Source organism: Ciconia boyciana, chromosome 1 (assembly GCF_034638445.1).
Source record: "Ciconia boyciana chromosome 1, ASM3463844v1, whole genome shotgun sequence".
NCBI lineage: Eukaryota > Metazoa > Chordata > Aves > Ciconiiformes > Ciconiidae > Ciconia > Ciconia boyciana.
In genome coordinates, this window is record NC_132934.1 from 88,982,656 (window position 1) to 89,008,987 (window position 26,332).

At 39.5% G+C, this 26,332-nt stretch overlaps 1 protein-coding gene across 4 annotated transcripts; it reads left to right on the forward strand.

Annotated features, from left to right (window-relative positions):
• Positions 1 to 428: 428 nt before the first annotated feature.
• On the forward strand, positions 429 to 25,913 carry SPICE1 (spindle and centriole associated protein 1). Of its 4 annotated transcripts, XM_072881064.1 has the most exons (17): positions 429 to 611; positions 1,166 to 1,213; positions 2,283 to 2,429; positions 6,500 to 6,602; positions 7,359 to 7,480; positions 9,100 to 9,197; positions 9,504 to 9,646; positions 9,882 to 10,022; positions 10,813 to 11,078; positions 15,060 to 15,191; positions 15,867 to 16,014; positions 18,307 to 18,531; positions 20,593 to 20,984; positions 22,290 to 22,461; positions 23,636 to 23,738; positions 24,064 to 24,151; positions 25,037 to 25,913. In XM_072881064.1, exons 1-17 carry the CDS (start codon positions 522 to 524, stop codon positions 25,088 to 25,090), a joined length of 2,472 nt encoding a protein of 823 aa, XP_072737165.1. In that variant the 5' UTR covers positions 429 to 521; the 3' UTR covers positions 25,091 to 25,913. The 4 variants fall into 4 exon arrangements, with proteins under 4 accessions (XP_072737165.1, XP_072737175.1, XP_072737184.1 ...); XM_072881074.1 differs by lacking the exon at positions 9,882 to 10,022; XM_072881083.1 differs by lacking the exons at positions 6,500 to 6,602; positions 7,359 to 7,480.
• Positions 25,914 to 26,332: the final 419 nt, after the last annotated feature.

Here is a 26,332-nt window from a genome sequence, read left to right on the forward strand (position 1 = left end):
GGCTAGGAGCAGCTCGTGGATTTTCCCTGTGGAGTATACAGAGCCCCCTTCGCACAAAGCCGGAGCTGCCAAGGCACTGCTCTGTTTCGGGGCGGATGGGGGAAGGGTCCTCTGCACCCCTGAGGTGTCGCTCGCGGGCGGGCAGGGGCAGAGGCTGCTTCCTCTCAGAAAACCCAAGAGGAGAGGGAGCCGCAGGCACCGGCGAAGGGGCCGGCGGCGGGAACACAGCGTGAGGTGCGGGTGAACGAGGTTGAAGGGGGGTTAATAGGGCGGACGCTTCGGACGGGGGGACGGGGATTCACGCTCAGAGTCACGGCGGGGAGCGGTGGTTTGGGGTGCCCTGAGGGGAGCCGCGGCCGGAGGGGGCGCGCGGGGCGGGGAGAGCCGATGCCGCGCTCCTCCCCTTAGGGCGGGGAGAAAACCGGCTCCGTCCTCATGGCAACGGCGGGCGGAGGCGTGCGCGGCCCGCTCGAGCCTCCGCTGCGGCGCCGCTTCTGCCCCCTCCCGCGGCGGGGCCGGTGATGTCGCTGCTGCGCGGGCCGCGGCCCCGCGGCGCCGGCAGGAAGGGCCCCAGGAAACCGCCGGCGGCGGCGGTTAGGCGGGACTGGGACGTAAGTTCTTCCCCCTCCCGGGTGCCGAGCCAGGCCCTGGGCCTGCTCCGGCCTCGGTGGCTCTCCCCGCTTCTCCTCCTCCGGCTTGCGGGCAGCAAGGCGGACCCGGCGGCGGGGCTGCTTCTGCTGGGTGACACGCAGATCGCGCCGTGGCCTTTTGCCGGCTGGGGAAGGGCTCACGTGGGGGCTCACGTTTGGAGATACCCGATTTGTGTGTGGATTTGGCCGGGGAGGGGATACCGTGACGGGGAGTTGTGTGTGCGTGGCGTGGCCATGACCCCTCTCGCTTCCTTGGTCCTGCTTGAGGTTAGGCCTCCCAGCTGGCAGCCCGCTCTTTAGGTTGAAGAGCGCACCCAGCCTTGATAGGGGTATCATTTTTGCTGATTGCCTATCTCAGTGAGGGTGGAATGCTTTACAATGCCATAAAAATGCACCACTGTATAGTTTTATGCTAATTCTATTGTAATTTAGACAATTTTTTAAATGAAACTTGAAAAAAATACAGTTCGTCCTCAGTTCTGGCTTTTGATGTGTTCTCTGGTTCCTGTTTGCAGAGTACTGTCCGTGATTTGACAGTCCACCGTGCAACTCCTGAGGATATTGTAAGTTTAGCATCAATCATTGCTCCTTCTCTGTAGTGAGGAGATTTAGCTGGTTTTCTAGCATAAGTGTTTACCGTACTTACGGGGATATTTTCTGCCAATGTTTAATCTCCCTTTTTAAGCTTCTGGAAATACTGGCTCTTTAGTTTCAGTTCTTTGTTTACGATAGCATGCATCCCCAGCTCTGGCAGTTGGTGTTTTTCATTTTTCTGTTTCCATTGGGAAGCGGTAGCTGTAGTTTTTACCACAACAAAGTATATACCAGCATAAACGCATAAAAACATAAATACATAAAAACTCAGTGGAGTGGCTGAAGTTAAGTCTCATCTCTGCTGGAAGTACTGAAAAACATGCTTTATTTTAGGAATCTCTCTAATTCTGAGGATACTCAAATTTCATTTAAACAATTTAACATAATTTCTTTATACTGAACAACCTGTTCATTACAAAATATGTGAATTCCATTTCATTTTCCTTGGTAGCACTGATTACCAGGATGGAATAGGCGGTATGAGCTGTTGTTGCTTATAAATTTTGACAGGTTAGTCAGGACAGATGGACACAATAGCAGAGAGACTTGATTCTATAAATGATTGGCTTGATAGCTTCCAGACACTTTAGCAAGCACCTCACACATATAATTTGTTTAATTTGTATTTAAACTGAATGTATATATCTCATTGTTAGAAGAAGAGAGAGAATATCTCTGGTGACTGACAGTGTTAAATCAGGAAAATGCATTATGTCTTTTTATGCATATTATAGGTGATAGTGTTTGTTTTTTTCCTCCCTTTACAACAGAGAAAACTTACTGAGTCAGTGGTGTAGGGCAGATGGAAACTGAGACTTTCCCCATTCACCTTTGGAGCCGCTTTAAATTTGGCTGGTACTGATGGCATTTTACACTTCTGGATGTTTGTAAGGCTGTCATTGGTACTACCATGAAGTTAACGTAAATAGTATTCAGCGCATGAATTATAAAATCAAGGAGAGCTTGTTAGCATTACGCTGCAAATTTTACTTTAGATTGTCCTTTGATTTTGAAATGGTTTCTTTCATGTTTATGTAGCTGCGTCGCCATGAAATACACAAATCAAAAAACAAAGCACTGGCGCATCTGGAACTGCAAGAGAAAGCACTGAAAAGAAAATGGAAGAAGCAAAAACAACTGGCTGCTGATTCCTTGGAGAAAAGGAAATTGACTCTGATGCGTGAGGTGAGAGCTAAATCTGCACTTTCAGCCTGCTGCAGATGATTTGCAGCAGTAGTAGAAAACTGCTCTTGCACATAGGTCAACATTTGCTCCTCTTGTTGGACAATTTGACTTCATATATGCGTATACTCTCCCTCCTCTGTGTTGCGTGCATGCAATGGTTGGAATAGGCTGTATAACATGTTAACTGATATATACGGTTGCGCATTTGATCCTTGTTGCCTGGCTGTGTCTTCAGTAATTCTGCAGGCCTCTTTGCATCTGAATAGGAACTTTTTGCAGGGTTGAACTGTGTGTTGTGAAAAAGATGTGTGTTCTGTGTATTCTTATTGCTATCTTGCCTTCTCCTCCCCCGTCTAGTATTTTTCTTTGTTGGAAACATGAACATTTCTCTTTCTGGGAGGGACATCCTTATCTGCCATTGCTTATTTAAACAGAGAAAATGCAGATTCATAGGGGCTAAAAGGGTGAGGCAAGAAGTTGGTAAGGAAGAGCTTGTCTGGAAGGAAAATTGACACAACAAAGATTTAGGAGCAATGATTGCTAGCAGACAAGCTTGTCGTCTGGGGATCGAAAAGCTTGTTCTCTAGGTCTCTGAAGGACTGTGACTGAAAATATATTGTTTAATTTGCTTTTGAATATTGAAATGTAGCAGCAAGCCTAAGCTTAGCTAACAGAGACAGTAGCTGTCACTGTCTGAAAAGGGATTTCAGTGGTAGACATTCTTTTGTTCCACATGGCAGATGACTCCTTGCCATATGTTATGAAAACTAATCTCAAAACATAGTCATTGGCTTTCAGACTTCATCAGCACTTGGACAAACTGAGAATTGTTCTTGTTGGTAAAGTATGATGATGAACAACGTTCACCTAGCAATTAAAATAAACATGATTTAGTAGTCCTGTAAATGTGCAGTGGATTAACCATCATGGACCTGTTCTCTCTTTTGTCTTTCTTAAATTTTCAGAAGTCTTTTTCTGATCTCTGAGAACATTCAAGCATAGACAGAAACAAATGAAAGTACTTAGAATTGAAGATCACCTTCTAGTTTCCTATTTGACACCTGTTTCTCTGCAATCACAGTAGAATTTTTGTGTTAAGGATATCATGCTAATCGAGCCTCAAACTTTAGTTTTGACCTTTGTTACTTTCATACTTTTCTGCCAAGTGCATTTTAGTGGAGTGTTCAAAAAAGCTGTGGACTTTTATACAAGTTTCCCTAATGTAATAGCAGGCTAGTTTCAATAAGACTTCCATGCAGAAATAAGTTATGTATCACAAAAGTAGATTAGACTAACCACTCTAAGATTTGGCTGGACTACCTGTTATGTAACTTTGTTATTTTGCAGATGTGAAACTCATGGTTACGAAATAGTCTTTCATATTTGTTGCCATTTCTAATGATAATGCACAAATTTCAATTTCTCTTGAGTGGCTTTCCCCTTCATATTTAAGAGATTACTTTATTCAACATACCCTGTGTCTACTTCTGAATCAGAGAAAAGATGCTTCCAGATAGGAAGACAAAAGGAGATGATGCCAGGCAAGATGAAACCCATCTGGCTGTTGCTGTTTGAAACACTGGCATCTTCTTGTGTGTAGAGGAAAAAAAAAATAGATGGAGGAAAGTCACCATTTTTGCCTCTCCCTAGCTTAAATCTTGTTAATTGCTAGGTCCTGTTGTTCAGAGTCACTGGGGCGACTCTTCAGTCTGTGTCTCCCAGTACAGCACAACCACTGTGGATTGTCTCCTTGTCTCTGTTATCTTGGTAATCTTTTTTCCTTATTTACTGCTGTGAGAGTGTAGCTTCCTAAGCCCCTTGAATCCTACTCAACTGCAAAAGACTCAGAGACAAAAACTAGGAAGGTGCTGCTACTAGTGTGTTTTTTCTTGTAGTTGTAGGTTGAAGAGAAAGAGAGCAAAATATATAAAATGGATGAGCAAAATTTTAATCTTTTGAGGATTTTTCTGCCTAAAAATCTGAATTAAAAAAAAAAAAAAGAATTTGTCTCTGTAACTGTGGATTGTGAATGTGTAGGTACCACACTGATTGGTCCTATAACAACTTGTTTTTAAAATAACGTTAGTGTATTTCACTGAAGGGTAGGTGGTGAGTGGGTTATCATAGTGGGGAGGTTTTAGGATTTGTCCCATTTAATTATCTGTAGTAAAAATCTGAAACAGGAGGGAAGATGAATTTTAATGAAATTCATAGGTGATACTAAACTGGGACAAGGTACAGCACTCAGTGAACTTGCTGCTGGGGCATGTAAGCGGGCCTAGAGGGGTTAGAAGCTTATATCACTTTGCTTTCTGCTGATCACAAGCAAATGTGAGCTAATCTACCTTGGGAGCAATGCTTTAAAAATGTTCAGCAGGAGGGCAAAGCTTAGGAACCTGCTGATGCTAAAAGAGGTCTAGTAGAGAGGGTGAAAACAAATTAATCAGAATAATTTTTGTCTGATTAAACATGTCACTTTAGTTTTAATTGTGTTGAATTATGTTTTGGGACAGGTAAACTTTTTTTTTTTGCCCCTTCTGCAGACCTGGCATGGCTTTGTCTAAAAACCCGCATTGTTTTGACATCAGATGGCTAAATGGAAAGACTAGATTTAGTTAGTATCAAGTGTGAAAACTGAATAGTGCTTTGGAAAAGTAGGTATGTGAGGTGATTGAAAGATGAATATTCACTGATTTTCTAAATTGGTTATGAGGAGAAGTGTAATATACTGCAGTGTAATTCAGGCTCAAAAGACTAGAAAGACATGGAAACTAGGTATATGGGGAAACTCCTTGACATAACAAAGCATAGTAAAATGGGGAGTGGGGGAGAAACAGGTGAAATACCACTGCCTAGAATTTTTTTAATGAGGCTGAATATAAACCAGTGAACTTATCAATGGACACTGAAAGAAACTGTGGAGATAACAGCATCTAATGCTCTGAAACTGCTGCAAACCAATCCCTCTCATGATTCCTGGGGGAGCAAAAATTGTCACTCAGTTCTCAGATTTTGAGTAGGAGGGCATATGTGAGCCTGTCTTTTCTGTGGGATCTTCTGAAGTACTTGCAGTCTCTCTGGCTAAATTTGATTAACCACGATGAAGTGGAGGTCACTTACATATCTGGTCTCCTCTCAGGTGTTTAAGAATAGCTACCTTCTTCCCAGGTTGTGGGATATAATTTTGCTAGTTTGCCATTTCCACCTTTGTGAATGAAACCACAAGTCAGTGAGGAGTATTTGAATTGCATTCTGCCCATGAAGCCATGTCTACAGTGAGCTCCATTTGGCTCACAGTAGATGAATGCCTCTTGCTTTGCACTCAAAAACCTCCTTCCTTAGGAGGCAGCTGTCATGGTGCCAGGGATGGACTTCAAATATGGAGGGAGAGAGACTTTGAATACAGAAGCTGTGCCTTGTGAGAAATGTGTGGAGATTCTCAAAACATCTTCTGATGCCAGGTGTAATCAGCTGTGTTTATGTCTGTTGAAACTTTTATGGTGGTATGTGGCTTAATTTTTAGGCAGGATTTTCAATAGTCATGGCTGAATGAAACAAGTCCGCCTGAATTGGTTTGGATCTAATCAAGTAGTGCAGTTTTTGGGTGTCTGTCAGATGTAGATAAGTGTTCTTTGACTCGACAACATTGAGATCGAATGATTTGAGGATGCATACTGATTTTTTTTTTTAATTATTTTTTAATTGCCAGATATATGTCTTCATTTTGATGAGTGTGTCATAAACACCCAGCTTCTTTTTTGTGTCAGGCTGGGAGCAGAAGAAGGGAGCAAGAAGATTTTCTCTAATGAGAAAGAGTCAGTGCTGATGGGGGCCCCAGAAGTAACAATTGTTTAATTTTTTCAGAAAAACAAGGTGAATTCTAGTCACTCAGAATGAAGTATTGTTTTCTGATCTATCTTAATTAGAATCCAATTGCACAGTACCAACTTTGCAAACATTGTCTTGTTGGCTGTTCTCTTGCTAACTGTTTAGAAGAACAATACCAAAAAAAACAAAGGAAAAATCAGTCTGCTCAGTATGAAATACTGCCTTATACGCTATACTTTCAGATTCTGTCTGATCAATACCATTTGCAAGATGTATTGGAACGATCTGATCAGGTTTTGGCTGTGGCAAAAGACTTGTTTGGGGATGCTCCTCGCACGCGAACAGGTAGACCATCTCATTTACATGTGGTAGTACATTTAAGATTATCTCCTTGCTTTTCATAAATAGCTTCGCTTTGCAAAGTATTCTTTTTAACTGTTGTCATCTCATCATATAAAATAGTATGATTGATCCTGTTCATGTGGGATGAAACACAGATGAGGATAACACCTCCCATGGCAGGGGAGAGCAAGCTGTGGCCAATTATTCTACTGTATCGGTCCATTGTGGAATTTTGGATCACTTACTGTGAAACACCTGACGCTCACCATTTTCACAGCCAAGCTACCAGCCTATACAGAGCACCAGTCTGAGCCACTGTAGTAGTTCTGGTTCGCATTGCTACATGGGTTGACTGCTCGCTCTTGGATATTGCTGAAGATTTATCATCAATTTGTGAACAAGGCTTTTCCTTTTCTTATCCTGGTTTGTGGGTCCTTACGCTGCTGAAAGGCAGGAAATCTTAAGCTTAGATTATTTTCTCTGTAGGCTGCCATTCTCTTTTGCTTATAATAACTGTTTCATCCTGCATGCTGCTTCTGCACAAGTGTATTTAGACAGGTGAGAAGGACAAAAGCCTGGTACATGGCCGAATGTATTAAGATAACTCTATGGTTGGCCTCTGGCAATTGTTTAAAGCGGCATACATCCCTGTGACCCTTTTTGTGCAAAGTACGGGAGCTTGCTTTTTGGTACAAAGTCCTGCAACATACTACAGACCAAGTCCTCTGTATTCTTCCCTATTTTGTCTGATTCCTCTAGGTTTTCCTAATGTAACAATGGCTCCTAACTGTGACCTAGAATCATCTCAAGGACCCATTGTACAAAAATGTGATCCTCCCACTCAGCTTTCCATCCTTAGTGAATCTGTCGTGGATTCCCAGGTAATGTATATTCAGTTCCATGGATGTCCTGTAGCTTTTTTGTTTACACAAAATAAGAATATTCAAAGGTAGAGTTTCCAAGCAGACCTAAACCTTTCTTCTGTGTATTGATAACACATTGATAAACATACATAGAAAATGGTGTTAAATGGAAGTGAGGTTGTTTTGTGAGACTCTGGGAATCATGATTTTTTTTTTTTATTTCTTAACCTTTGAATATGAGAGATATCAACTTCTTATGTCTCATAGAAGCGCTCTCATATTAGCATGCTCTCCCTTTTAAATTCTGGAATTATCATCAAGAGAACAAAGTAATTACAGACTAAGAAAACAACTCTTGTGTCGATTAATTGCTACATATTGAAATATGCCTCTGATTTTCTAATTATGTCTGCATAGATGGGGACATAGGCAGTTGAGCTCCAATTTATTTCTGATAACACACATGTAAATGTACCCCAGGTAACTCCACAGCCTTGATTAGTCCTACAGTTTAACTTTTAATACTTCACATTCTTTTACAATTATTTAGGTTTGTTTAAAAATTGTTTAAAATTGTTTAAAATTTCATTTAGATTTCCTTTGTGTTCTGTGCTCTTTTCATAACATGAGCTGTACCAGGAATGCTCACTGTGGTTTGAGAACAGGCATATGACACTCTTGGAAAGCAGCTCACTGATGAAGACCAAAAGGGCTGTGGGAGTGAAAGTGATGGTTTCATATTCTCATGGTTCTCTAATCCTGTTTCCTACTGTCTTGCACAAGTATCTGCAATCTGAGTTGCAGTACTGCTCTGTCATGTATTTCGATGTGCTATTTGTTTTTTGGGTTTTTCTTAATATGAAGAGTTAACTGTAGCGTCTTTATAAGATGTTTCACTGGATGCATGCTGCAGGATAGGCTTAAATTTTTAAGACACATGTACTGATAGTAGTCTGCTGAGCTGCTGTGAGATTTTCTTTTCCTTATGTGCCTACGAAAATCATAGTTAAAGGCTACGTGGTGAAGCCTACCCAGAAGTGGAGAGACCTGGTAGTTTGAGGAACCCTAATTCCAAATTTGATTGCTTAAGTTTTGCTATGAATGTGGTACGTAGGATTGTATTTTGTTCTGGTTGCATTTTGCACATAGGATATAAATGTAATTTTGCAGATCTTATTACAAGGTTGTTTAGCTTGTCATGTCAAATGGCTGAAATTTTAGAAATGGTGTAATTATGCGCCTTTTTCCATTTTCTGCCTGCTATGTCTCTGTATTTGTTTTGGTACAGTCTTTAAATCTTTTTTATTCTACAGTGTGTGTGGTCTGTCTTATTTAATATAAATCATCCAAATAGAATATTGGATATTGAATTAATCACTTGCTGTGTTATTTTCAGAGACAATTGTCAGTATTAGTATTTCTTAGGTACTGAAGCCCCCCAAAACTCTTCCCACAGAGGGGGTGTGTTATTCTTTCTTTCTTTTTTTTTAAATTTTGTTTTGGAGGTAGACACTGAAACAAATGTTTTTGGGTTTTTTCTTGAAACAATTTCAGAAAATTGATCTCTCACTTCTTCCTAAAGACAAATTGAAATTGCTCTGAAGTCCCTTTTGTTTTCTTTGTTTTCTCCTTAAAAGGTTGTTAATGAAGTGGAAGAGGAAGCATTGTCAATCTGTCAATCAGAAGATGGACACCATGACTCTCCGAATTTCAAATCCAGCATCAGTTCTGACAGGTCAGTACAAATATGTCCATTCAGGTTTCCATCTTCTTAACATGGAAAATAGATGGAGTTAAAAGGGTGTTGCATGGGTATAGTTAAGTTACTTTTTCTGTGTTGTTGTCCCCCTCCGCCCCTTCCCTGACCTCAGAATTCTAGAGAAAACCTTTGTTATAACATTCAGACTGGGAATGAATGTGAGCAGGAAACTCACCTGAGCAGTTATAGATATTTTAAAAAGCTCTTTCTAGACTGTAGAGATAATCTAGTATCATGCTATTATCCTAGTACAATTCACTGTTATGCTTGTTTTGAATGTAGGCTACTTCGGTTATTGAGAGAAGAAAATTCCTTGGTGAATTCTCAGTTGTGGGCTGAAAAGGATATGAGAAAAACTACCTTATCACAGGAACCAAATGTGCCTTTGACTCCAACAACTGTTTCTCCGTCATTGGATCGGTCAGGTTGGATTTGCCAAATCACAGCCTCTCAAGGGTTGTTAGGCTGTTCACAGGATCCTGTCTGGAATTCTTTTTCTGGGTGGGGGTGAGAGACAGACATGTACTAATTTGGCTCAGAAGAATTTCCAGACCAAAAAGCCAGCTCTTCTAATAAAACTACTTTATAACATATTACCATTAAGAACATACCCAAAAGATTTAATGTGTGTATTTTTTTGTTGTTTTGTGTTTAAATCAGCCCTCAATGCTACCAGTGTAGTTGAGAGAATCCATTCAAGACTTCAGAATGAAGATGAAGAAGAGACTGTAGACTATACTTACATTGTGAGACAAGTGCTGAACCCAAACTCAAGGAAACAAAAGCAAATTGCAGCAAAAAGTTTAGTACTTTTAAAAATAGCATACCTCCCTTTGACCAAGGTCCTTAATATCATAAGAAAATGTAGGTTGAAAGGGATCTTTGGAAGTCGTTGCAGGGCTAACTCCAAAGTTTGATTGGCGGGGGCCTTGTCCAGCCAAGTCTTGAGCATCTCTGAGGATGAACATTCCACAGCCCCTTGTGTAGTGTATTCTCCTGTATTCTGCACGTTCATTGGCAAAGCAAAGTCCATAGGAATCTGGGAACCATAAATATGGCCCTTTGATGCTACCTGTTACCTTGCTAGCCATGGAGTTCTCTCCTGTGCAGGGCTCTTCTATTTCTGATACAGCTTTCTGCTCTATACTGCACAGACTTCTGATATGTTTCAGTCCCCATATTCTACACACATTTGTATGTGGGGACTGACATCAGATACAAACTGTAGCATGAAAGGATTGTTGTAAAAGAGTTGCTCATTAAATATGAGACCTGAAAGCAGCTGATATTTTTCACTGGCAAACTGTTTCCATGCTTTTAACTGAGAAGGAGGAAAGTATACACAAGTATGTAAGATAAAAGCACCACAAACAGTCATACTTGAGAGGCACTAACATGGTGGCAGAAAATGTGGGGTTTGATCTGAAAATAACTGAAATGACTGGGGACATTCTTTGATGGTCCATTTCAGCTCAGGGCAAGAGAGAACCTCTCTTTTCACTTACTTCAATAAACAATGTAATTTCGTTGGTATTGCAAAGCTTTCTATATGAGTTGAAATTCCAATGGCACTTTTTTTTTTCCCCCTCAGTGAAAAGAAAACAAACTGCACAGAACTCTGCAAGACAGAGGAGAGATGATTCTCCAGCTAGTTCAATCCCCATTGACCTTCAGAGGGACAACAAATCCAGCCTAGATGTTCTCAACCGCATGATACGTGAAGTGGAGCATGAATTGGAGGAATATGAGCGATGTACAGGTCGTGAGGCTCAAAAAACTGAGAGAAGTGAAGGCCTCACCGGCTTTACCTTATCACTGGTGAACGCTCTCTGTCGTTTGATGCGCTACCTCAAAGAGGTGAGAAGACTTTGAATTGCTTCTGTAGAGTGAATGAAAGAGGGTATAAAGTTACTTTACAGATGTGAACTTTGGTCTTTCCTGGCTCCCAATCAGTTTACTCTGAAGTCTGATTATCATTGCTTATTATTTGGATTGCATGCAATTAGGAGTTAAAACTTTTAGCTTGCTAGAAACAGGTATCCCTAATGAAAAGGGAGGAGTTGACTGCAATGAAAGTCTCTCAGTGACTATTAGCAGAAAATACCAATTGAAATAATTTTGAATTTGTTATTTAAATATATTCAGAGTTGTAGCAGGGTATTAACTACAGCCTTGTTTACAAATTCATTTTCTTCCTTTGCCTCCCAAAGGCGATGCTATTGTCACTAGAGCAGTGGACCCAAATCCCCAATTTTCTTTGAGGGATGCCTTAGCTCTCTTTTTCTATCCATAGCAACAACTTCACCTTAAGCAAGAATGACCTGAAGTGCTCACTATAGCCATGCACAGCTGGGGATCAGTGTAATTCTATAAAGACAACTACCTGTAAGCCATGCAGAACTCCTTTTTAAAAAAGAAAAAGAGTGTTTTTTATTTCATTTCTAACCCAGAGCTACTCAAGATGCAGCAGTGGCTCACAGATTCATTGGGCCTATGTGAAATTTTGAACCAGGTTATGGCAGTTCCTGTACTCTTAATAGATGCAGCAGAATGTTATCTATATCCCAGTGCTCCATTTCTCCATTTCTTTATAGCAAAGGCAATAGATTCCTAATGAATGTGGAACTGTCCTATTTTGGTTCTGTTTCAGAGTGTATAATAATTGGGGAAAAAAACCCACCTTATTTTAAAATTTGAATATTTTTTTTTGTCTGGATGTATAACAACTTATTCCTTGTATTACCCTGTATTTAATCTGTATGGAAGAATTTACTTTAAGACCTGTCTCGGAAGCAAACAGTAATTTATCAGTTCAAGAGTGAAAAGCCACTGCCATCAGAAGATGGACTTTGGCTGAGGAGGTCTTATGTTTTAAAAGAAGTTAATGCTTGTTCTCTGTTAAAGTTGTAATACCAAAGTGGGGTATTAAATTTGGTTCTTTTGCAGTTACAGGGAAGGATCTTCTGGTCTTGCAATATAATTTTTTCCATTTATTAGGAAAACATAAATGTAATGGCATCAAATTCATATAATAAATATAATTGCAGTTGTAACCCTATTTAGATTATCTTTAATTTGTGTTTCACAGAAATGAGTTATTCTTGGCCCTTAGGCTTCCTCCAAAACTACTCCAGATTCTCTTCATTTTTTTTTTTCTTTCTTAGTTGCTGCTTTCTCTTTATGAATGTAACATTCAATGTATCTTAAGAGCTTTTATCCTATTCAGCAGAAGGCCAAGAATTCTGAGTGTTTAAGGAGACCACTTATTTTGAAAGGTGTATACTGATGCTTACTTGTATTCCCAATTTTTACTGAGCACCTCTATGATGTTGTTTCTACTTTAATAGATGCGTTACCATTCCTTCCTTCCAGGAGTTGATTGTTGCTTGCAGAATTGTCTGCAACTTTTTTAGATTTACTACCTAAATTCATGAGTAGAAATATGCAGAAGTTGCTCAAGCTACGAAGCGTGCCTAATCATATTCAGAGTTGCTTGAGATAGATAGTGTGCATCCATAGTCTTCACTGACTTTTTCCCCTTTTCATGGAGCTTTAATTACAATTAGAATTTGAGAATTCACTGGGAAGAAGCACAGCTTGTCTGAGTGTTTCCTAAAACCTGGTCCTTGTGATGCTAGGAATAAATCAAGTGCTTGTGTGCACCATCTGTCTTGCCTAGCCAGGAGAGTTAGCAAACTTCCAATGCCTCAATTACAGCTGGCAATGTGTTTCAATAAAATGACTTTGCAGCGGTTATTTAAAAAGCTGCTGATTTCAGGTAAACAATCAGTCTTCAGGAAGTTTTGAAGCTTCTAGAAAGATTTCCTTCCTCTTCTGGGGAGAAAAAAATATTTTGCTGCTTTGCTGCAGAAAAGCTGAATGCAGAAAAATTATGATAAAGGATGTTGCTTAATTTATTCTCAAAATTATGTATAAAAAGTAGGAAGAGAAACTCGAATTACTGAATCTTTCATGAAAGTTGTATTATTAAGTGATTAAAAAATCAACTCCTTCAAGAAGAAGGTAGTGAATATAGAAGAGGCTAGAGAAAAGGGGAAGAAGAAACTTCTGAAATGTTTGCCAAGCTATATGAACTTCTTAAAGGGAAGTGGATAAACCTGATTTGGTTCCTAAGTTAATTTCAATGTCATCGGCCAAATGTTAGAATTAACTTTTTTTTTTCACCATTCTGCTAAAAAAAATGATATTTCTTTGCCAGACGCACAGGGCAAAAAGTTAGACTGTACGCATGCTACATTAGTCTGTGTTGCTATGTTCTCTATCTCTGCTTCTGCATATTCTGATGCAGTGTTAAAGCTTATGTGATTAGGTGTTCCACCTGTTAATGGATTGGAATGAAGATACTTCTTTCAGGGTATACCAGACCCAAATCCTACCTGATGGCAGGAATGGATGTATACAGCTGTTAACCCTGATGCTCTCCCCGTGCATAAATGTATGACACTTAGCTGCTTGGAAGCTTTTCCTCCAAAACAAGGTTACCACAATGCAGGATAAGTAGATACAATAGCTCATCCAGATGCTCTAAGGCATCAATAGGTTTCATCACTGCTACGAGAGTTAAAGTTTTTATTTTGTGCTGTCTTTAGTTTCTAAAAAGATAGAACTGTCTACCTTTTTTCCATTTTCTGTGTCAGCCTGCTTCACTTGGATCAATACAGAAAAGCTGTTCTCTCTAGCTGGAAGAGAAACAGAAAATGGATGGCTTGTCTCTGATATGCTTAAAGGAGGAATATCTGCCTGTCTTGTGTCTAGTGACAGTATCTGTGATTTATTCTCAAAAATATTTACTTATTCATTCACTTCATGTGGCAGCAGAGCTGTTTTGTCTTAATACTTCTTCCTTGGTGGTTTTTCACTTCTGGTCCCAATGCCACCAGAAAATAATCTATGGTATGTTATGGGCAGCTCATGCTCTAATTTTGTCCATGCAGCAGAAAAGAGTACCCCAATTGCTTTTCAGGATCTCTTGTGTTTTGGAGACGGGGTGTATTTCTCTTATTCAGGGATTCCTTTGAGTAAATGCAGGCAATCATCTGGGGGAGGGCTCCATCTGCTAATTCTGATGTGTTTATGTGACTTTGTAGCTTCCACTCTTTTAGCTACAATGGTCCAAAAAGTGGCAGTTGTGTATTCCATTTACGTATTAAAAGTGGAAGGGCCTCTTTTATGTCAGCCAGGAAGCCTGGCTACTGCAGTGGTCTATTTTAAAATAATAGATTGATAGTATCTTTTGAGGGCAAGAGGTTCTTTACAGTAAGGTCTTCTGCCTCATGCTCAAGTAGATTACTTAACAAAAAAACTTTTCTGTCTTCTTTAAAAAAAAAAAGAAATGAAGCCCTCTGTAACTTTTTCTCTCTCTGAGGGAAAACATTAGAAAGCAAGTATTTTCTCCTTTATCTAGTCAAATTTGTCTTCATTAATGAATTAAGGAAACTAAAGAATAGGCACAAGTAGCACAGAACACTGACAACATCAGCACACCTGAAGTTATTTGATTACTGCATGAAGATTCAGTGACTTAAAAAACGGTATCTGTGCAGAGAGACAATGCTTGTAGTTACAGCCTGTAAAAGTTGTAAAGGCAGAAGAACAAGGATGTATAGGACTCCCTACAGTGTTCTAGAGTAACAAAGAAGGAACAGTGAGCTTGCTGACAGTTCTCAAGCACTGAAAATTGGATTTTGTCGTGAAAGTAATGAAGTCAATATAGTGGGAAGGGCTGTTACGGTATGATGTCATGTGGACCCGTTCATGTTTCCAGATATTAATCTGTATTGGTTTATAGTAGGCTTTTAACTTTCTCTCTCTCTTTAGAGTGAAATGCAGCTGCGTGAGAAAGAGGTGATGAGGCAGCAGCATGAGGAGATGTTGAATGAACACAGAGAACTGATTGATGCTCTGACTGCAGAAATACTTCTAGTGAGGGAAGAAAACATTACTATGCAGGTACTGAGCCTCCCTTGCTCCTTACCCATCAGGATGACTTGTTAGAATATTGACTTGTGTTGCAAACATGGGCTGAGATACATTGTCTCATGTTCAAGAGATTCTAACAATAAACAAATAAAATGATAAAACTGAATGAGGAGCCTGAGAATTATAATAGCAAGTATGAGGTGGGGGGAAGGAATGTTTGGAAAGTCATTATTTTGTCTTCACTTATGATGTTTAACTTTAAAGCCTGAGAAAATGCTAGTTCCACAAAACTGAGCTTTACTTTATCAGTCTAAAAGTTCAGATTCCACAGTTCTATACTGTTAACACTACTGCAGCAACAGAGTAGATTAGATGTAATACTACATTTTCTTTTTTTCAGTTTGCAGCAGAGGTAGATTTGTTCAGTGGTTACATTTGGGAATGAAGCAGTAAAGCAACCTTGGAGAGGAAGTGGGGTCATGAGATAGGAAAAGGAAAAACAAATAATTTATTTGAGTCAGGAGAGAAAATAAATGAGAAACATGGAGACACTAATATTTAATACCTCAATGGAATCCTACAGATTCATGCAGTGGTATTAAGAGGCCAAATTTCTTCTCAGGGCTGTTTGCGGTATATAATTTTCTAATTCATGTTGCTAGAATACAAATTTCTGTATCTCTCTTTTTTTCCTTCCTCCTTTAGAAGAAGCTTCAGCAATACATGATGGTAACGGATGAACAGCTGATCTCTCTTACACAAGCATTTAAAGGCCTCCCTTTGGTAGAACCTAGAAGAGAACAAAGTCCAAACCACGTTGGCACTGCAAGCAAAGATGCAGCAAACAGCCAAGGTGTGTGTATGCATGTGTGAAGGATGAAACAGGAGTTGCGGTTAGTTTATCACTGTAGTGGAAAATCTGGTATTTAATAGATGTCTGCTTGAATAAATACCTCTTGCGTGAGTGTGAATCTCACTTCTGGAAATTCATATGCCATGGGTTCTGCTGTGAGAACAAGTGTTTTGCTACAGATTATTTTTTAACAATATTATAGGTTGTATGCCATCCCCACTGGCATCCTTCTGGCTGGATCAGGACTTCAAGATTAACCTTTTAGCCAAGTCCTGGGCTTGAGCTTTAAGTGATACATAATATATTGATTAAAAAAAAAAAAAGGAGGGAAGTAGCCTCCCCCCATTACAAAGGCTTACAAAGTCAGGTTTATTCTGAAGGTCCTGGAAAAAAAAAAAACAAAAGCCAAATGCCAGCTGAATCAGGATCTCACCTTTCTGTTGCTGAGGCAGCCTGACAGTATGAGATTGGTTCTTCCATAAGACAGTGGAGGTCGCTGCTGACCATAAACAGCAGCTGCTGAGGCCTGTTAACTAACCAGGCAGAAGTCTGTTTCTTGGTATTTGTGACTTTGTAGCAGAGGTGAGCGAGCAGTTGAGTGATGTATAACATAGACGCAGGCTAAGTTAAGCCAGTAGAATGATGGCCAAACTAACCAAACATGATTCACCTTGTACTTTTAATGTTCTTTCACCACGGAGTTTTCTCCCAACTGTCTTTCCCGATTGGTTGTTTAAATGCATCAGTTTTGCTCTCAAGGTCAGTAACTCCTTGTGAATCCCAAGATTCCTTGGAGCTATTTGTGTTCCTTAGTTAAATGTTGTTTTTGTGGACATTTTTGTGGCCAGAAACTTTCTTCCTGACTGTTTCTGTGGGGTTCTCAAGAAGAAGCCATGTACCAGATCCCTTTTTTGTGATTTCCCCAGGTTTTGTAAAAGCAAACAAAAAAACGCACCCCAAAACATTAAACCCAAACCATCAAAAAAGTGCCCCTCAAAAAAAAAAAACCCTGAAAAAACTAAACCCCAAACCTTCCTATTCAACCATTCTGCAGGGCTAGAATTTCCAAATCTTCTTTCCTTATTGGTCTCTCTTCTCAGAAAAAGGCATCTTCCTGAGAGGAAAGCTTCCTAAAGTTACAAAAATATTTATTCCTTTTCCTCCTTCAGCAGGAGATCTCTTGTACCCTTAAGGCGTGTGACTGGATGTGAGACATTTGAGATAGGCGTGATTTCTGTGCTGAAACTAGCTAAGTTAATATAGGACTTCTCTGGAGAGAGGAAGAGTGGCTGAGAAAGGAGTGGGGAGGATATCATAGTGACAAATAGTGTGTGAGGAGGATGCTTTAGAAATGCAGTTCTGTACAGTGAAGCAGAGCAAGAAGATCCTTCTCATTTCTTGCCAGGGTCATTGAATAGTGGGTGGCAGGTTTTAAATTCAATCTTAGAATCTCAGTGATGTGAACCACTAGCAGTATTTTATGTGAACAGCCTCCTTGCCTTTGAAGGGTGCTTTTTGTCTCTTGCATTTTGGGATCAGATATGTTCTGCTTAATTTTCCACTAACTTCTCTTTTGGGAACAAATGTCCTGAACAAGATTGTGAAGGGAGAATTCAAAGATAGCACTGATGGAGTAGTGGATATAAGCATATTAAAATTACTGTGGTCTCACAGGTAGCTACAACTTTGATTTCATGCTTTTCATTTTGTGCCTCCCTGGTGTGTTCAAAATAGATGTCAACTTAGACACAAACTAGTTGTTGTTAAATACAGAATAATAACTTCTTTTTTTACTGAAGAGATGTCTGGCTTGAATTAAATCATAAAAAGATCATCAGAGAACTCAAAAAAAGCTTCGAATAGTTTTCTACTCCACCATTGTTGCCATCAAATTTATAATATAGGGGCATTAGGACAAGTGCGTAGGTCTGCTTTTCTCAAGAGATATTACCAAATGTAGCTCACTTAAATACCTATTCCTGACAAGTCACATGTCTTTAAGTCTTGTGCATGGGCTACAAACAGATCTCTTACTAGTATCCTGAAATTGTGAGGCTACGTGTAAGAGCTCTTCTTGCTCTTAAGGCCAGTAAAGATTTGTATTATCCTCAAGTGAAAGAGTTCTGTACCTGGGTATCAGAAGGAAGTTAGGAGTGCATGGGAACTCCAGTCTGTCTTTTCAGATACCTGAACGTAAGAGTTGTTATTGAGATTTTCCCCTACATTGCTATTGCACTAAAACCATTTTTTTTTTCCTTTTAACTTTTATCCCTGCTTTGTCTTTTTCTTTAGAAAAACCTGATTTGAGCTATTCTGAGCCCAGGACTGATGCAGGCAACAGGGAAAATATGCTGAAATTCCCACAGGAAGAACTTCCTTTCAAGTTTCCCCCAAGGCCAGGTGCCTCAGGTGGTGCGGGATCTGGTAGAAGCTTGCCAGCTCACATCTTCCAGCCAGCTGTGCTGTTGTCACCGCCTCGCCAGACGAGCAGTCAGGAGTTGTCTCCCCTCCAGAATGGTGAGATGTCTCTGGCTGTAGTAGACTTGGGAGTCTGTGTAGTGTGTTACTGTTTCAATCTTGCACTACCTTGCACTAGAGATGTATTTTCTACGGAAAATTTTTAATCTGTATGCTTAGACACATTGGCCCTATAGCTGGAATATCCTACTTCTGCACCCAGATATGCATTTCTTTTCTTTCTATGCCTGTTGCTAGATTTCCTTTAGACTTTCTGTCACCTGCAGTTCTCCATCTACTGTCTGGAGTCCTGTCAGTGGCAATCCAGACTGGCATTTTAATTTTGTAGTGGTTTTGACTGTCACTTCTGTATGATTTGCTGTAGCTCTTTGTCTATGACGTCCAGCACATGATCTCAGATTTCCATCTGCTGATGGTGTAATCCAGCCTCTATCACCTTTAATGGTGGGACCACTGAAGGCTGAAAATTCAATACCTCTGTAGCCCATGCTGCAGACAAACCAGGATGTCTGTAGGCTGTGTACGCTTGCTTTGAGCCAATCTTCCTGGCAGAGGTTTTTCTAAAAGCTTTGGGAGCAGGTTTCCATTGGGTTTCATTTAATACACAGGAAGTGGCTGAAGAAGTTATCGGTGAAATTATGTGGTGCCGGATAACAAGATTAATTCGGTCTTGTGTCAGTACCCATAGCCTTCAGGAGTTTTATAGGTTGGTAGCTCAATTCTGGTTGTTGGGAGGAGGAAAGTTCATCGGGGTGATTAGGGGAGGTATTTCTCATTTAAACTTCATGAAGTGAGCAGAAGGGAGGACCCTTTGTGACTCTCAAAATTAGCTGTTTCCTCCTGCAACTGTCACTGTAACCATGTGCATCTTACTGAATGTGCTAGGGCCCTGTAACCCTCTGTTGTTGAGAGGCAGGTAATTATGTCTATGGCTAGCTTGATGGTTGCTGACAAGAAGTAGGGGGGGTTTGTGCCTTCCTTCCTCGTTTTTTCCTCCCCTTTCAGCTGTGTTGCTTTGTAAGTCTTTTCCAAGTCAGAAAATTAACCCAAAAGTCCTTTTGATTTAAGGAGTTGGCAGGACAATTGAAAGTTTATATCTAGTTCAAGCTTTTGGTGGTCACCTATGCTGCAAGGAGGCACATAATAGATCAGGAGAAAGTGAATTAAAGGTAGCTTTCTGCAAAGAACAACATCTGGCTTCAGTCCCATTGAGAACTGTCAGATGTTTCAAATGACAGACAACAAGAATATAAAACTGTATTCCTAGACTTCACTATAGTTTAGCTGTGTGAGAAATGTATTGTTACTCTCTTAAGACTGTTAAGGGTGCTAAATGGCTCAACATGTTAAACTTCTTGAACATGTCTTTATGAGAAAATATTCATAAAACAGATTTATGTGTAAATTTTTAAATGTCATGCTCTGCTCAAGAGGCAAAAGCTAAAGCTTGGGAAGGAATGGGCTGTTTGGTATATAAAGCATGGAAAATCTGGTTTTGATCACAAAATCCAACTTGGATTTAACATGTAGCAGCTGACAGTGCTGTAACATTTAGTCGTGTATGTGGTGTGTTACTGGTTTGCTGATAATGACCACAAAAAATACCTAACTACTTTTGTTGGCTAGAGTGCTTCCCCTTTCTTGTATTGTATTATTTCTTGTCTTGTATTATTTTGTTTTATTGTTCTAAAATTTTTGTTACCAACCCAGTATAAATATCAGAACTAAAACACAAACTTACAGTTTATTAGGTAAGGTAACTGGATATTGGAAAATCGAGGACTGACTAAGAAGTAGTATTTGATCTATCAGCTAAGAAATTCAAGATTATTTATCTTCTCTCTGACTTCTCTCTCAATCTCTAATTAAATCATGTAAATATAAGACTATTTGCAGTAGGAAATATTAAACCTGGTGAGTTCTTGCAGCAGATCTTGCATAGAGTGATTTTGATCAGTAACATAACACCATTCAGGCTAGATGTTACAATTCAAGTTCCTGCTTGATTATTACTAGCCTGATGCAATAAAGTCACTGTTAGTTTCCTTGATGAGGATCACATGTCTCTTTCCCTACTGTTCTTTTATTTCCTGTTTGTAGTGCTTACAGCCATTTCTCAGTCTTCTGAAAACACCCAAAGAGAACCATGCAAGGAAAGGAGCTCACCTTCCTCTCTGAGAACACAGAGCACAACTGAGGAAAACTGTCTCATCTCTCAAAGGCAACCAATTCCTCCTTCAGAGAAAGACTTGGGGAGTTCCTGTGAGAAAATCAGTCTGTCCTGCCCAGGTGATGCTAGAAAAAAAAGCACAGCTGCAGAGTTATTTCAAAACGGTGATCTGCTGGGACAGATAGCTGAGCTCACACGGCAGAACTCTCTAATTAAAGCTCAGCTGAGCAAATTCAGAGACTTCTCTGAAGACACAAGTGACTGCCTATATCAGCCAGACCCAATACGAAATGCAAATTCTAGTCCAGATTCACAAGAACAGGTGAGAATTTTACAGAAAAGGAAAGCTGGATTCCCCTTTCTGCTGATCTGCTTTCCCATAGCTTACTGATGCTTTAAGACTGTTTCCTTCCTGTTGTCAGTTGTTTTAAGGAAAAGAGTAGCAAAACAAATATTCTTTTCATTCATTTGCTTGGAGACTTGTGATTGTTATAATTCCCTAAGGAGCTCAACAGTAGTGTCTCATATTGGGCCTATGTTGTATATGAGCACTGAAAAGCGTGCAGCACACTTATAAGTTTAGGATAAGGTTACGCTGTGAAAAGAGGTGTGATTGCAACATGAGCAGGTAAAGCTCTTGTAGCTTGGATAATATTAACAGTGAAAGCACTGCACCAAACCACAGGTTCTTGTCAAGCTTGGAAAATACATATTTAAATCCATGCCATACATCTCTTCTGCTACCGTGACCCAAAAGCCATGAGATTAAAGTTGGTGCAAGTACATCTCTTGCAAAAACTTAATTATAGTGTATGTACTAGTTGGATCTGGCTTGTCTGTCCTGCTGTGTAGTGAAAATCTCAAAATCTTTGGGAAAGAGAGAACTTGAATGCTTCGGTTCACATAGAAAACCTTTAATCTGCAACTAAGCAGCTATTCAGTGGCACCCCAGTGAGTGGCATTAACATCACAGAAATGCCTCATCCCTGCCCTTGCTACTGTCTTTATTTTTGTTCTATCACAGTGGCTGAATTACTGTTCAATTAAGGATCCTAAAGATTTTAAATTTCCTCATGTAAATGTAGGCTGAGAGTGTTGTCGCTTTCCACATTGTATTATATTGTGTAATGTTTAGTCATTTAGTTGTACAAGATGATGCAAACTTTTTTAAGTGTTGTTTTTGGGGAAGCTATTACTGGAGGGGGAGGGGTCAAAGTGGATGAAAACTTTGTTTAAAGATGAGTTCCAGGATACTTCTGCTAGAAATCTGCTTTTGCTTCCCCATACCATCCTGAGTATGTGTGTCTCTTATTAAGTATTTTCTTAATTATGGTTAATTGCTGGATGGTTAGGGGTTTTCTTTTTTCTTTTCTTTAATGATGCAGACAATAGCTGGTTTTTCCTATTTGTAGGAAGACCAATTTAAAATATTGTTGTGTTTAGTCAATTAAGGACCTAGATACAGGACAGTGAAAGGGACAAAATCAGATTTTCCACAGGAGGTGCTATATAATTATGTTTACTTTCAGTTTGAAAATTAAATGCATAGAAGTACTTGAAATATATTGCATGCTCTCCCTGAAGGTCCAAATTTTAAGTTTTTAATTGGAAGTTATTATCCAAGTAGACTCATCTCATGGTATCGAAGAGCTTGGAGGAGAGAATAGCAGAGCTGAATCGTCAGAGTACAGAAGCACGTGACAAACTGTTGCAGCTAATAGACCAGCAGAAATTAGCTGTTGCCGATATGGCCCCTCCCATGATGTCTCCTGTTCTGCCCCCATCCCTAAATTATACTGGTAAGTACCCAGCTTCAGGAGAAACAAAAACTAGTAAGACAATGTTTTTCCCCTTTTGGGAGTTCTCTGTCCTTATCTGATTGGATCTGTGGTTGTGGTCAGCAGTACGCTTGCTGTTAATGACTGTGTGGTACAAACACTCCTTACTTCAGAGAGATAAAAATATATCAGCTAAACTTCTAAAGTTAGTTTCTTAGTCATTAGTCTGCTGCAAATATCATGCTTCATGGTAAATCTGTTCTTTGCTATGTCCTTGTCCACAGAACAGTTCTGCTACGTACTCACTGATGGGCTGAACTAGGCTTTTTCATCAGTCCTCTCTGCTGAGAATCTTTTATAAAAAGACTAACTATTTACATTGGGCTTCTAAAAATCATGGCAGACTGGTTATCCAATTCTCAACCACATTTTAGTATTTGGTCTTTTTTGTGCTCTTTTCATCAGACTACCTTGCTGAGTTACTGCCAGTGCTAATAGAAGGAAATAACTGAAGCTTCCAGTCATCTGAAGAGATAAATTAGTGAAGGGAATATTCTTGCTGATTCAAGAGTCATAGATTAGCTGCCATATGTAGCTATAAACAAAAATACTCTCCAGCAGGCGAGGGCTGCTTTATCTTTTCATGGAGTTATTGCAGTTACAGGCAGAACTGCGCATGAGCACATATACATGCTCTGACTAGGACACCCGCCCTTTCCCCCTTCCTAAACCACAGAGGATGTATAAAGGGAAGGACTTCAGAGGGAGAGGAAGGAGGGGGATGAGAGACCACGTGCGTGTGCATATGCATGCAGGTACATATGCAATGACTCATGCAATGGGATCATAACACTTTTCAGCATGAAAAGTAAAATCTTAAAGGAACAAAGTAGGGAAACTGGAAGTCTCTAAGCCTCTGATTGCCAAAAGCCAGAGGGTTTATCCATGGAAAATCATTCTATATCTATGCACATTGTCCATAGTTGCTCTGAGTATCTGCTTTCAATATCTATACTTTTCGGAGAGTGGGTATGGTGTTGAAAAGACTTTCAGCCTGATGTTTTATGTCTGCTCTGTATATTCTATGCAATTGTGAAGAGTTACATGATGCCTCTCAAAAAATGGGAAGATTAAATGAATGTTGTGCAATGTTGCTGTGTTCTCATCAGAATCAAGCTATTATTTATTTGCCTAGAAAATGCAAAGAGGACAATTGAAGTGTCTATTCCCATGGCAGTTGCTATGGACAGCTCCAAAGAAGATAGTGTTTCCCCTGCCAGTATGACCAGTATAAGAAGGTAAAAATTAACCCTTTACTATTTCATTTTTATAGTATCTTGATTATCCATGCAGCAGAACTTGAACACAGTGGAAAAATTGCCATGTTTTTATTTGGCTTCACAGACTTTCCATCACACTCAGCTCTCTGGAAATGGGACAAAGATCCAATAGCTTTTCCACAACTTCCATTGTTTGTATTTAAAATACCTGCAGTGTGACATGAGGCAGATGACATGGATTGTTGAAGACTATTGATGAGGAGTCCTAACTCAGGATCTGAGACGTGATTCTAGTAGTCATTTCCATTTTTCACTTTTTCAATCTCATTTTGAATGTCTACAGGTCTGTAGGAGACTCTAGCAAACCTCGTTCACCCCTAAGTGCCACGTCAGAAAGTGCGAAATTAACTCCTGTCAGCCAAAGACCAAAGGTAAGACTGAACAATCTTCAGCCAGAAAGTTTGAGTGCGGTGTCATATAAGGAAAATGCAAGACAGATAAAGGGAGGGAGCTTAGTCATACCTTAAATCTACCGGGGCCAATAGTAATCGATTCATGGCAGTCTGCATTCTGGACAACTGGTAAGGGGAGACCTGCGTGCTAGTGACATTAGTTGTTTGCTGCCACAGAGCTGTTATTTACAAGTGAATAATCCTGTAACTACATTTTCTGCTGTGGCATCTTTATGTGTTAGAACTGTGAACCTCTGGCAGTCTTTCACTGGTGACTGCAGAGAATTTCAGGTAATCATTATGATGTACTGGTAGAGCCACCTGTGAAAGGCAAGCAAGCTCTTACCTAGCTGTTGCACAAGTTAGTTGCTGAAGGATAAATAAATCCAAATGCAAAGAAAGCTCACCAATCTGGACTTCTGATTCCTGATGTGCAAAGAGAAGAATAGACTACAGCGGGATGCTTTCATGGGGAACTCCAGGCAGTAGTACAGTCTGGTAAACCAGTCATAGATCTATTTGTATGCTTGAAAGCAACTATGAGGATATATTAATACTGTCTTTCCTGATGTCCAAAATAACCTAAATTAGGAGTGATAAAGAGAAACAAAGTTAGGATCCAAGACTCCCTATCCTGACAGCGAAGTATACATCCCCAGAGGGGAAATTCAGAATACGTAAGGTAGATGTGGCTTAAACTAGGTGTCTAAAGTAGGTGGTGTGACTACCTCCGTGGTGCCTATGGGAGACAATTGCTACATATCAGTGAAATGATACGTAGCAATCCTACACAAGCTAGCACTAACTAGCAAGTCTGTGGGAAATTTATGGTGTATGAATTTCAACTGGTTTCTTCTTTTGCAGGTGGAAAAGCCAAAAGAAGAAGGCTGGTTTGCATTGTCAATGCACATTATGTAAAGGAAGCTGCACTCAAGTCCTATATTTTTTACGAACCACAATTAGATCACAATAGTCCTCCTCTCCAGATGTACAGTTTAACCCTGAAGTGCTTTCATGTCAGTGCCATTAGTATAAAAAGGTCCATATGCTTATTGTATTTGTGCCATACAGAGCACTATAGGAAGTCTCTGAACTGGACATGCTGCTGTGACATCACCCCATTTAACTGAACAAATATTTCACAAGATTGTAACTGAGGTTGCTGTAGCAATACAAATGAGCATCTGATATCTGTGTTAGATATGGTGAAGACAGGAGGTTTTAGAAAATGCATGTGAAACTTTCTGGAGCATGTATTTGCACAAGATATGGGAATGAAAAATCCAAGAAAAACTGAGATGAGGGAATGTACCTATGTTCAAAAGCAACCAGGAGATTAAGAAGCCAGTCTATTCCTGCTGGATAAGACTTTGCATCAGAAATAATTTGTTCCTTCTGTGGTTTATAGTTGCTCCCAAAAGTTGTGTTTTCTGTGCAGTTAACATATCAGGGATTACATCTGGACTTGAGGATTGCTTTTTAAAAATTTCATTAAATATTTTATAGTAAACATAAAGTGACTATTTGAAATAAAAATCTCTATTTTCCATGTACTAAAGTATGCTCTCTTTGATACAATAGAAAACTGTGATAAAATTGTATTAAGCTGTTTTGTTATGTGTGTATATAATACTCTAGTGACCATGTTTTTATATTGGTTTTATTTGACTTCTTAAAGTAGCCATCATTTTATTATTAATGATTAACAATAAAATCGAGGACTGTGAGGAAATGCTTATATATCTGTTCCTTACATTGTAGTAAACCTGGGAAAAAAACTTTATAATGGAGATAAAAATGAAAAAAATGTGCAAGTCTGGGGAAGAAAATATCTGCAAGTCTCAAAACCAGACTTTGAGTAAAGTTGTTTTTCCTTTTTTTAACTGTTAAATTTGGAGTATGAAGAAAAGATACTACTTTTTTTTTTCTTTTCCTTTTTTCCTTTTTTTTTTTAAAGGCAAGTTTTCTTTTAAACAGATTTAGAAAATTAAAAAATGGGCAATTCAAAAGAGGACCTGTTCAAATATTCATTGACGCTTCTGCAATTTATTTTTCCAGTGTTAACTCTGGGAAGTGAAGAAGGCCCATAATCCTGTATATTGTGAAGTAACAGTTAAAATTGCTTGGAAGAAGTTCCCCAACTCATGCAGAGGCAGGAAT